The 13136-nt window shown below is 38.2% G+C and overlaps 1 protein-coding gene across 1 annotated transcript in view; it reads left to right on the top strand.

The window, feature by feature from the left end:
* LOC124721371 (src substrate cortactin) overlaps positions 1-11591 on the top strand; it is a 135403-nt gene extending 123812 nt beyond the window's left edge. The window contains exons 11-12 of the mRNA XM_047246304.1: positions 10559-10614; positions 10700-11591. Of these exons, the coding sequence (XP_047102260.1) occupies positions 10559-10614; positions 10700-10780 (137 nt within the window). The 3' untranslated portion in view covers positions 10781-11591. The remainder of the gene's footprint in view (positions 1-10558; positions 10615-10699) is intronic.
* The last annotated feature ends 1545 nt before the right edge of the window (positions 11592-13136 follow it).

Below are 13136 nucleotides of genomic sequence, written 5' to 3'. Positions count from 1 at the left end.
TGCTACTACTAGAAAATTTACATCCCAAAAACGACATTAAAAACTTAATACCAGGTCGTGGCCTACTTCACTGGGAATCTGGAAATACGAATGTGTACTTTAAATGTGCACAGTTTAGTATGGGTCCCAAAATTCCGATGCTCTTGGAGTATCCTCTGATGTCTTGTTTCTTTTATGTCATGATGTAAGATCTTTTCATGCTTTACACGTACGAGCATACGGGCTCCCTATGACATCGTAGCTGCACAAGGTCGTGGGAAAATATTCCAAATGGTGGTTTGAAAAGCATTTTTCACTCTCATTTAAAAATCAAGTCTTCGATGACGAGCCATTTAGATGAATTTCGAGCCCAGAAGATCAGAAATTTATGTCATTATTAAAAAATTTACTGGCACATTTGTGTGATATATCTTAAATTGTCCCCCCATGAACCATGGACCTTGCCGTTGGTGGGGAGGCTTGCGTGCCTCAGCGATACAGATAGCCGGACCGTAGGTGCAACCACAACGGAGGGGTATCTGTTGAGAGGCCAGACAAACGTGTGGTTCCTGAAGAGGGGCAGCAGCCTTTTCAGTAGTTGCAAGGGCAACAGTCTGGATGAGTGACTGATCTGGCCTTGTAACAATAACCAAAACGGCCTTGCTGTGCTGGTACTGCGAACGGCTGAAAGCAAGGGGAAACTACAGCCGTAATTTTTCCCGAGGGCATGCAGCTTTACTGTATGATTACATGATGATGGCGTCCTCTTGGGTAAAATATTCCGGAGGTAAAATAGTCCCCCATTCGGATCTCCGGGCGGGGACTACTCAGGAGGATGTCGTTATCAGGAGAAAGAAAACTGGCGTTCTACGGATCGGAGCGTGGAATGTCAGATCCCTTAATCGGGCAGGTAGGTTAGAAAATTTAAAAAGGGAAATGGATAGGTTAAAGTTAGATATAGTGGGAATTAGTGAAGTTCGGTGGCAGGAGGAACAAGACTTCTGGTCAGGTGACTACAGGGTTATAAACATAAAATCAAATAGGGGTAATGCAGGAGTAGGTTTAATAATGAATAGGAAAATAGGAATGCGGGTAAGCTACTACAAACAGCATAGTGAACGCATTATTGCGGCCAAGATAGATACGAAGCCCACACCTACTACAGTAGTACAAGTTTATATGCCAACTAGTTCTGCAGATGACGAAGAAATTGAAGAAATGTATGATCAAATAAAAGAAATTATTCAGATTGTGAAGGGAGACGAAAATTTAATAGTCATGGGTGACTGGAATTCGAGTGTAGGAAAAGGGAGAGAAGGAAACATAGTAGGTGAATATGGATTGGGGGACAGAAATGAAAGAGGAAGCCGCCTGGTAGAATTTTGCACAGAGCACAACATAATCATAACTAACACTTGGTTTAAGAATCATGAAAGAAGGTTGTATACATGGAAGAACCCTGGAGATACTAAAAGGTATCAGATAGATTATATAATGGTAAGACAGAGATTTAGGAACCAGGTTTTAAATTGTAAGACATTTCCAGGGGCAGATGTGGACTCTGACCACAATCTATTGGTTATGACCTGTAGATTAAAACTGAAGAAACTGCAAAAAGGTGGGAATTTAAGGAGATGGGACCTGGATAAACTAAAAGAACCAGAGGTTGTACAGAGATTCAGGGAGAGCATAAGGGAGCAATTGACAGGAATGGGGGAAATAAATACAGTAGAAGAAGAATGGGTAGCTTTGAGGGATGAAGTAGTGAAGGCAGCAGAGGATCAAGTAGGTATAAAGACGAGGGCTAGTAGAAATCCTTGGGTAACAGAAGAAATATTGAATTTAATTGATGAAAGGAGAAAATATAAAAATGCAGTAAGTGAAACAGGCAAAAATGAATACAAACGTCTCAAAAATGAGATCGACAGGAAGTGCAAAATGGCTAAGCAGGAATGTCTAGAGGACAAATGTAAGGATGTAGAGGCCTATCTCACTAGGGGTAAGATAGATACCGCCTACAGGAAAATTAAAGAGACCTTTGGAGATAAGAGAACGACTTGTATGAATATCAAGAGCTCAGATGGAAACTCAGTTCTAAGCAAAGAAGGGAAGGCAGAAAGGTGGAAGGATTATATAGAGGGTCTATACAAGGGCGATGTACTTGAGGACAATATTATGGAAATGGAAAAGGATGTAGATGAAGATGAAATGGGAGATACGATACTGCGTGAAGAGTTTGACAGAGCACTGAAAGACATGAGTCGAAACAAGGCCCCCGGAGTAGACAATATTCCATTGGAACTACTGACGGCCGTGGGAGAGCCAGTCCTGACAAAACTCTACCATCTGGTGAGCAAGATGTATGAAACAGGCGAAATACCCTCAGACTTCAAGAAGAATATAATAATTCCAATCCCAAAGAAAGCAGGTGTTGACAGATGTGAAAATTACCGAACTATCAGCTTAATAAGTCACAGTTGCAAAATACTAACACGAATTCTTTACAGACGAATGGAAAAACTAGTAGAAGCCAACCTCGGGGAAGATCAGTTTGGATTCCGTAGAAACACTTGAACACGTGAGGCAATACTGACCTTACGACTTATCTTAGAAGAAAGATTAAGGAAAGGCAAACCTACGTTTCTAGCATTTGTAGACTTAGAGAAAGCTTTTGACAATGTTGACTGGAATACTCTCTTTCAAATTCTAAAGGTGGCAGGGGTAAAATACAGGGAGCGAAAGGCTATTTACAATTTGTACAGCTGCAAAATACTAACACGAATTCTTTACAGACGAATGGAAAAACTAGTAGAAGCCAACCTCGGGGAAGATCAGTTTGGATTCCGTAGAAACACTGGAACACGTGAGGCAATACTGACCTTACGACTTATCTTAGAAGAAAGATTAAGGAAAGGCAAACCTACGTTTCTAGCATTTGTAGACTTAGAGAAAGCTTTTGACAATGTTGACTGGAATACTCTCTTTCAAATTCTAAAGGTGGCAGGGGTAAAATACAGGGAGCGAAAGGCTATTTACAATTTCTACAGAATGAAAGGGAAGCAGTGGTTGGGAAGGGAGTAAGACAGGGTTGTAGCCTGTCCCCGATGTTGTTCAATCTGTATATTGAGCAAGCAGTAAAGGAAACAAAAGAAAAATTCGGAGTAGGTATTAAAATTCATGGAGAAGAAATAAAAACTTTGAGGTTCTCCGATGACATTGTAATTCTGTCAGAGACAGCAAAGGACTTGGAAGAGCAGTTGAATGGAATGGACAGTGTCTTGAAAGGAGGATATAAGATGAACATCAACAAAAGCAAAACAAGGATAATGGAATCTAGTCTAATTAAGTCGGGTGATGCTGAGGGAATTAGATTAGGAAATGAGGCACTTAAAGTAGTAAAGGAGTTTTGCTATTTGGGGAGCAAAATAACTGATGATGGTCGAAGTAGAGAGGATATAAAATGTAGGCTGGCAATGGCAAGGAAAGCGTTTCTGAAGAAGAGAAATTTGTTAACATCCAGTATTGATTTAAGTGTCAGGAAGTCATTTCTGAAAGTATTCGTATGGAGTGTAGCCATGTATGGAAGTGAAACATGGATGATAAATAGTTTGGACAAGAAGAGAATAGAAGCTTTCGAAATGTGGTGCTACAGAAGAATGCTGAAGATTAGATGGGTAGATCACATAACTAATGAGGAAGTATTGAATAGGATTGGGGAGAAGAGAAGTTTGTGGCACAACTTGACCAGAAGAAGGGATCGGTTGGTAGGACATGTTCTGAGGCATCAAGGGATCACCAATTTAGTATTGGAGGGCAGCGTGGAGGGTAAAAATCGTAGGGGGAGACCAAGAGATGAATACACTAAGCAGATTCAGAAGGATGTAGGTTGCAGTAGGTATTGGGAGATGAAAAAGCTTGCACAGGATAGAGTAGCATGGAGAGCTGCATCAAACCAGTCTCAGGACTGAAGACCACAACAACAACAACAACAACAATCTTAAATTGTAATACACACATAAAAGACCAGCATTATATGTGAAATCTTAGCTTCTCTTGCAGCGTATTAATCTTATAGACCAATATTTCATGTGAAAGCTTTGCGTTTTGTGTAGCGACACTATGTATATTAATTTAAACCATTAACTTTTTCTGTTTGTGTGTTCGCTCTACTTAAAGAGTAATGTTGCTATTGGCTGACTACATCACATGTCCTAAGCTCTGAATACCCTCTGTCATCGGCTGGTGAGATCACGTGACATGAGCTATGACTGGCTTACAAAAGCGCATCGCAATCTCGATTTCAATGCTTCGGAAAGTAACATGCGGTATTTGGTGGAATTCAAATTTATACTTTCGTAATAGGAAAATATGCAGTGTACATGTTGCTGCACATCAAAGATCTTTCCAAAACGCATTTTTTCCCTGTGTTTTCACCTGGAGAAAGTGTATTGTTAACCGGGAAATCTAGGAGAAATCCGGGAATTTTTTTTCCTTGTCCACGTATACACCCTGTGTAAGCATTCCAGAGTGGCAAGAAGACAGCTGACTTCCACCGGTCACAGAAAGGCCAAGATAAAGTGTGCGACCAATACCAGCACAGTAAGGTCATGTTGGCTGGTGTTGCAAGGCCAGATCAGTCAGTCATCCTGACTGTTGCCCCTGCAACTACTGAAATGCTCTGTCCCTCTTCAGGAACCACATATTTTTCTGGCCTCTCAGCAGATGCCCCTCCACTGCCATTGCAAATATGGTACAACTATCTGTATCTTTCAGGCACACAATTCTACCTCAATACAGCAAGATCCATGGTTCGTCTGACGCATATTCCTTTGCAGTAAGTGCTACATAATCAATCTGAAATTCCCCTAGTAGTGGATTAGGGGATCTTCAGATTTTCTTTTCTGGGTAGCTGTCTTGTAAACTTTGTAGACATAACACACAACACAGATGATGTGCAAAAGCTTGTTATAAATTCTCCACTCTTATTTGTCTGACAATGCACTGGTTGAAGTCCTACTATTGCTCTGTATTTCTTCTCCATGCCAGCCTGTCCATTAAAATCAATTAGTAAGATTTCACGCAGGGTTTTAGGATCTGCTTTTAGTTTCCTCTAGTGTTTTCCAAAAGTCTTCTACTGTATGAGAAATTTTCTTGTTTTCACTGTTAGTGGGAGCATGAGCATTTATCAAGGTATATGTTTTGTACCTTGAGTTCACGGTAAGAACTAAGATTCTTTCACATGGGATGAAAAATCTAGAACAGAATCTAAAATCATTTTCCTTACTGTAGTCTCAAATGCTCATAAATCACATTTGCTTTTATGGATGATATTATTATTATTTTATTATTATTATTATTATTATTATTATCTTTCCTTTCTCAGACGTTATGTCTGGTTAAAAATGGAAAGTGACGCGGACCTTCATCAAGCGTGACTTCCTTTTAACTGTACAGTATATGTTACATTGCATTTAGGAACTTTCGAGTAATTGAACATGTATCAATAATTACAGATTTCTGTAGTTGTATATATACGTTTGGATGTAGCTGTATTGCGTTGATGTACTGGTGGATATTGTGTGGTATGACTCCTGTAGTTGATAGTATAATTGGTATAATGTCAACTTTATCCTGATGCCACATGTCCTTGACTTCCTCAGCCTGTTGGATGTATTTTTCAGTTTTTTCTCTCCTGTTTTCTTCATCTGACCATCTCATCCTCTGTCTTTGTTTTCCTTCTAGGGTGGTTGCAGGAAGCATATCCTGCAAAACACCTCTATTTGGATTTAAATTATTTTCCGTGTGGCTAGCAGTGTTGTTACCATTGTGGACGGGCATATTTATATTATTATTATTAGTAGTAGTAGTAGTAGTAGTAGTAGTGGTGGTGGTGGTGGTGGTGGTGGTGTTTCACAAAACCTTTTCTTTCCCCAGGTATATATCCTATCAATTGATATGTGCGTTGGTTGGGTGGGAAGTAGTATGTGCTGTACATTCTTTATCTAATTTAGTGCGTAGCAAACAATGTTGTGTAGCTGACAGCCTATAAATGTTGAGTATTGATTTGAGTATCCCAATGACTTTTTTTCGTGTGGCTAGGGCCGGGTGCAAGTCTTTTGATTTGACGCCACTTACTTGTTCATGGGGATGAAATGATGATGATTAGGACAACACAACACCCAATCCCTGAGTGGAGAAAATCTCAGACCCAGCCAGGAATCGAACCCGGGCCCTTAGGATTGACATTCTGTCGCGCTGACCACTCAGCTGCCAGGCGCAGACATCCCAATGATAAAATAATTGTACATTTAATCTGAAGAATTGCGATTTGATCACACTCACTATCTCATAGTTTTAAGTTTTCATTGTTTTCTTTAGTGAGTTCATGTGAAAACCAAACTATTTAGTTCAACAATACCATTGCTAGTTGGTTCTCTAGTTCTTGTAAATCTTGTGAAAATGCACTCATCACTAGGACTCACAATGTATAACATCATTGTAAATGTACAAAGCAAGTGATGGTTAGTAATATAGTGAACTTACCTTTACATTAAATTTTACATTATATAAATAGCATTGCATGGACCTGACTCTGAGTTATGGGTAGGGGCCAAAAATGAGCCTTTATTTAATTGTAATACTATATAATGATTAAATACATGAAATATTATTGTTTAGTCGTAATATGATTTATGTTGTTACCAAGTACATAACTACCTTTAAAAATTCATGTAAATATCCACTACAGTAGAGCTGAAAAAGATTAGCAGACAGTAAATTTCTTCACTCACTCTTAAAACCTAGCAAGTCACCAACTGTACCCATGTATCTGTACTATTGTTAAATTGTTGTAGTCTTTACAGAGATTGCTTTCAGTTTTAGTGAAGAAGATATACCAAGGTCGGTCTCTCTCTCTCTCTCTCTCTCTCTCTCTCTCTCTCTCTCTCTCTCCTCCCCCCCCCCCCCTCTCCCTCTCTCTCTCTCCCCCCCCCCTCTCCCTCTCCCCTTATGGTCAAGGTGTATTCCTTGTAGAATCCTTTAGTTGCATATCATTTACCTTGCAGGTAGAAGCCTGCTTCTCGCATACGCTCTTTTGACAAATGTTCAATTTTAGTGTGTGCATGTAGATTATTGACTTACTGTTAGAAAAAGTTTACATGATCTCTCATCAGCCAACAGATATTTTAATGCTGGGAATTTTTTTTTGCATTTTCCTCCATAGCATTAATGTAGCTGCCTTTAAACTTGTTAAAGTTATTGCAGAAACAAGGGAGTCTATTTTATACTGTATGAAACAACAGCTTAAATATATCTGTTTGTGAAATACAATTATACAATGATCTGCGAGGTAGCAGGACTTCGATTTGTTAATGGCAGTTGATGCCAGTATATGTAGTTTCGGGTAATAGCATTGACAGTTCTAGAGAAAATAAGTTACCAGAACATGAATGTGATCCACATTGTGTGTAAACAATCAAGTCATTGTTACATATGTTTCTTGCTACTTGTAATAAACAGGAACAGGCAGTAATTTCTAGAATGGTGAAGTATGAGAAAATTTGTAGAAGTTTTCTCAGAGACACCCACAACGCAATTCGTCAAGTTTATCTGAATGTACAGTAAATAAAATACCGTATATATCTGAGAATATTAAATGTGACCTGTAATCCGTAGTTACCTTCTATCAGGATGAAGATCACCTACCTAGCCAATTACAATATGAATGTTTGCAAATAATTTGCCTGCAGTGAGCACATTTTCTTGTTAACACATTCTTTGTATTAAATGTCTTGAACTGCTGTTTGTAATCACATAAAGGTGACTGTGGTATCAAGATAAGGCTACCCATTAATTACAGAGCAGAACTAGGGATGGTTTTGTAATAGTAACACTAAACATGCTGCAAGGAAGCTGGCAAGAAATGTCTTGAGAACTACAGGACAGGTGGTGTTTGCACCATACATGTGTGGCATGGAGCTTCATTAAAAAGTTACAAATTAAATTTTGTAGAGTTAGTTTGTCTCCACAATTATTTCAGTTTGTTTTTATTTTTCATTCTAACACATTCATAAAAAGTTTTTCACATCGAATACGTCTCAGAACAGGCGTCGATGTAAATTCGAGGCGAGCGAGGAATGAAAGAACAACTTGTATGTAATTAAAAAATAACTGTGAATCTGTGAAATCAGAATTTACTGCTCGGTTATATTCAATACTGATTTGCTCCAATCCATTCAGTACTGATTTACTCCAACCCAAGCATTGTAACATGCTTATATCCTTCTTGTGCACGCTGTTCACAAGACGGTCAAGATGTCGCTGCTCAAGTTTTTCCACTCTTCGAAAGTGGCTCTCCTGATGTCATCTAGATTGTGTGAAGTGTTCATGTAATGACACACCCCAAGTATCAACAGGTTCCGAGCATGCCCTGTCAGGTTCTTGTCAGCAGAAACCACAGGCCATTCCATTTGTTTAATTCGTGACTTTTTGTAGGAGGGTGTTCGTGAGGTAGTTGCGGTATGTTCCCGCATTATCATCTCGAAAGACCGACACGTTGTAGAAATGTCAGTTCCGAGGTTAGTCAATATGTTGAAGATCAGTCCCCGAAGCTATGCGACTGCATATCTGACTCATACATTATTATCTGGCCACCGTGTATGATGATTGAGCATCAGACAATAATTCCTGCTCTCACTGATGAAGAGAAGTTGACACCATTGTTCCTAGTTCCATTCCAGGTGTTCCCTCATCCACCTACTGTGCAAAAGGTAAGGGTAGGGGTTATTATTACTGTTGCTCATAACTTATGCCTAGAGGTTGTATTGATCACATGGGGATTACTGCGTACTGTCCGAGTATACAAAGGCCTCCTAGTTGCCTCCAATCAGATATTACTCATTTGTGTTGCATTCCCTACAGGGTACCAATGAATCTTAATTTGTGGATAGTGTCCAATGTGTTTTTGACTATGGATGTCCACTGAAATGTAGATCTTCAAAGTTTTATGTCTCACAAAAGCAGTTGAATGTTCGAATGACACTGCTGTGCTGAATTCCGATTTGGTGGGCAGCTTCCCATGCCGACATTGTGCACACTGTCTGTGCTTGAAGTCACTATTTGAGGCATGTTGACGGGTTAAACCGTGTACACGAACACATTGTCCCATTCACAGTCGTGTAGCACCTTGGATATTTAAACTCCATCACACAGGTGACTGTAAGTAGTGATTTCTTGTGGTCAAAAGAAAAAGAAACATTTCTCGTGTATGCTGTACGGCAACCTGAATAAATTGTATGAAATGCATACTGTTGTAATAAGACCCACCATAGATGCTTTTTTTGCATTTTATTTTCCGACAAGAAGATATTTAAAACAGCAGCACTCGTGGATCTTATTACAACAGTATGCATTTCATGAAAGAGGATTCTGATTATAAAAATGCAAACTACGCAAGTCATAATGGAGGTGCAAAATCCGTTTTGAGAATTTTTTAGTGGGAGATGTGAACGAGGCATCGTGTATATTAAAGGACCCAACTCATCATCATCATCATCATCATCATTTTTTACTTTTGCATATGTATAAAGGTTGTTGAATAGATTATTGGAGCAGATGTTATAGGTTGTTCTCTACCTACTATGGCCAGATACAGTCTTAGGGATTTGAAATTAAACTATGGGTACATTGTGGTCCCATCTAAATGTCAAAAGAAATAGGCACAGGATTATATGAAAATTGAATGTATGCTATATTTTGTATTGAAATCAAATAATGGAAGAATAATGATAACAACCCACTGCATACCAGGGTTATTGAGCAGTTGGCAAGTACGTAAACAAGTTTGAAACTGTTGCTTCCCCCCCCCCCTCTCTCTCTCTCTCTCTCTCTCTCTCTCTCTCTCTCTCTCTCTCTCTCTCTCTCCCCCCCCCCACATCTCTCTCTCTCTCTCTCTCTCTCTCTCTCTCTCTCTCTCCCCCCCCCCACACTCCTCCTCACATCTCTCTCTCTCTCTCTCTCTCTCTCTCTCTCTCTCTCTCTCTCTCTCTCTCTCTCCCCCCCCCCCCACGTCTCTCTCTCTCTCTCTCTCTCTCTCTCTCTCTCACTCTCACTCTCACTCCACTCACTCACTCACTCACTCACTCACTCACTCCCCCCCCACCCCCCCTCCCACCCCGCCGTGTGTCCGCGAGTGCGTGCGCGTGTAAAATAAAACATATATTTCTGTTAAGTCGGGGAAGGAAATTGTGTAAAATCTTGGCAACAATTTCAGTTGTGTTTATGTGCTTGTCAGCCACTCTGTCCTGAACTATGTGGAGAGTGGTACCTTTATTTTTATGTATTCTTCCAGGACTTTTTTGCGTTTAAGTCATATCATCAATAGAAAGCTAAATATAACAAAGCCTTTGAATGATGATACAGTCAGAATATTATTGAGTAAAGACATGTAGCTTACAGCTAGTGTCACTCTTATTATCATTTGTCTGTCACACTGTGCTGTGCAGAAATCGTCTTTAGTATCATATACTGATACAAAAGTAATTGTTTTATATTTTATTTCTTTCCATTGTCTTTATTCCAGCTGCTGAAGATGAAATATCCTTTGATCCAGATGACATCATTACAGGAATAGAAATGGTCAGTACTTCGCATCCTTAACTGAGGTTTTATCATGTGTACATTATTCAGTTTTAAATAATGGTCATTATTTTCTCCATTGCAGATAGATGAAGGTTGGTGGAGAGGGTATTGTAGGGGACAGTATGGCCTGTTCCCTGCTAACTATGTCCAGTTGCAGTCATAGTGATGTGGGGCTATAGTTACCATTGTGATCCCATCAAAAATTATATTGTACAGACTTTTATGAGAATGTGTTGACATCTTCATTCACACTGGGTATTGGATTTTATGCATACAGAGTAGAGGTATCTTGATTTTTTAAGTTGTTGTAGTATACATTTGTTCAGTATTTTAGACCCTTTACATTCTAAATTGCTAAGTAAAAGAGCAAATAAGTTTCAAGAAAACATATATTTATTTATTTATTATTTCTGATGTGTGTAAACTAGATACACCGTAATTTTTTACAGTAAATCATTTGTTATCAATTCCGAATGACTTTACTAAGATTTTATATCTTTCATTTTTCACAGTTTTATTTTTTATTTTGAAGATTTATAATGAAAGAATGAATGAATGTGAACAAATAAGTATTACACTAAGAAGACTGTTTATATAACAATGGTTTATCATCTTGAATTTAAAAAAAATTAGCTTGGTATATTCACTTCAAGGTGGTCACCTTTAAAATGTAAAGTAATATGAAACCAGCCTGAGAAATTCAATGAAGTTTTATTTGTAATAGGACCTTCACCTATACAGAGTTTGATAAAAAAATTATGGAATTTTTATTTTCACCAAAAACCCGAGTTTCGCAAAAGTGGCATAGAACTTCTTGGCACTTAGTGACTGTACAATCTTGTTGCAAGAACTCAAGTGTTCTACACCATTGAGATTGAAGAACACAGTGTGCACAACCTTCAAATCCAGTTGAATTTGATGAGTTTCATCTTCACACACACACACACACACACACACACACACACACACACACACACGTTTCATCACCAGAATTTGAGCAGTTCTGGATCATGATGAACTTCATTCATCATCTCCTAAACAGTGTTCAATTGGAATTGCTTTTTGTCAGAAGTGACGAGCTGCTGAATAAAGTTTGCTACCGTACATTTCATGCCTGATACCTGCAAAAACATTTTGCTTTATGTTAGCCAAATAATTTGCAAACTTTGTCATCAATAATCATTTTCTTCATTTTTTACATTGTTTTTTATTGTCTTCAGTGTGTTAATGGCCATTGTATAAACATTTTTACCAATTGTTTTATTCATAGAAGTTCCAGCAAAAACAACATTCAACATTTCCAATGTGGTGGTGCAATTTACATCATTCTTAATGCAAAATGTAAGCAAATTCTTCATTCCATATGTTAAAAATCACCAAGCATATCAAAGCACACACATCCTTTTCAGTGGCTAGCGGACAAGGTAAGCTTCAGTGTCATATTAAATCAGGGGCAAGTACACCACCAGAAAATGTCACCATTGAACGTGTACAATCCCACACTTTCTTAATCAAAGTTTATAAACAAATGCTTAAAATTTCATTATAGTTGTGATTCTTATGATTTTAAAATCAGCAGAAATAAGTGTATTTTCTTTCTGCTTGCACCTCAAATAATAGTTTTTGCTTATCTCTGTTTTTAGAATGTATTGCTCATAACACAGGAAAGTCTTATAAAACACTGATACCTTTACAAATGGTGGCTTCCTTGCAGTGAACATTTACAAATTTCAGCTACATTTATGGTAACCATGTATATTTATGCAACACACTGATCTTCTTAGAGTTACTTGATAACGAATCATATACATCCTATCCTACCTGAAATGGAAGACAGACCTTACACTCCTCTGAATTACTAACATACGCATGAATCATTATATATGTAAGATATGGCAAGTACTTAATTGAAAAGAAACTGATACTATCTGTCATTTTGAGTTGAGGTTACCCTTATTATCAGTACTTTAGGAAATGAGTTAGAAGATTTTAAGCAATTGTAACTTCAGATTAAACTGTTGCAAAAGAAACAGTAATCGTTTCTTTTTAGAACATAATTGGTAAAACCATTAAGGATGTTGTCTTACAGCCAAATAAGTTGGTATATTCAATTAGAGTAACTTGAAACGGCTATGTGCTACTTTGCACAATCATAAGATGTTTTAATATTTTGAGTAAGTTGTTTACCATACATTGTCATATATAGTTATTGAATATGTTCTGTAACACATTTTACTTGTGGTGGAGCATAAGATACATATGTTCAGAAACAGTACTTAGAGAAGCTATTCTGTGGTGTTTAGAGACAGATTAGTGAATTTATGCTAATCAAACAATGGAAAGTCCAGGTTGGAATATCAACAATATTATGAAAAGGATAGATTGTTACTCACCATAAATATGACACGCTGAGTTGCAGACATGGATGATGATGACTGACTGCACCGCAGCGTGTCACCTATACAGCGAGTAGCAATTCTGTCTTTTTCAAAATATTCTTAATAAATGATAATGAAAGA

The sequence above is a fragment of the Schistocerca piceifrons genome, chromosome X, assembly GCF_021461385.2.
Source record: "Schistocerca piceifrons isolate TAMUIC-IGC-003096 chromosome X, iqSchPice1.1, whole genome shotgun sequence".
Lineage (NCBI taxonomy): Eukaryota > Metazoa > Arthropoda > Insecta > Orthoptera > Acrididae > Schistocerca > Schistocerca piceifrons.
This window is presented reverse-complemented; position numbering and strand designations above follow the sequence as displayed.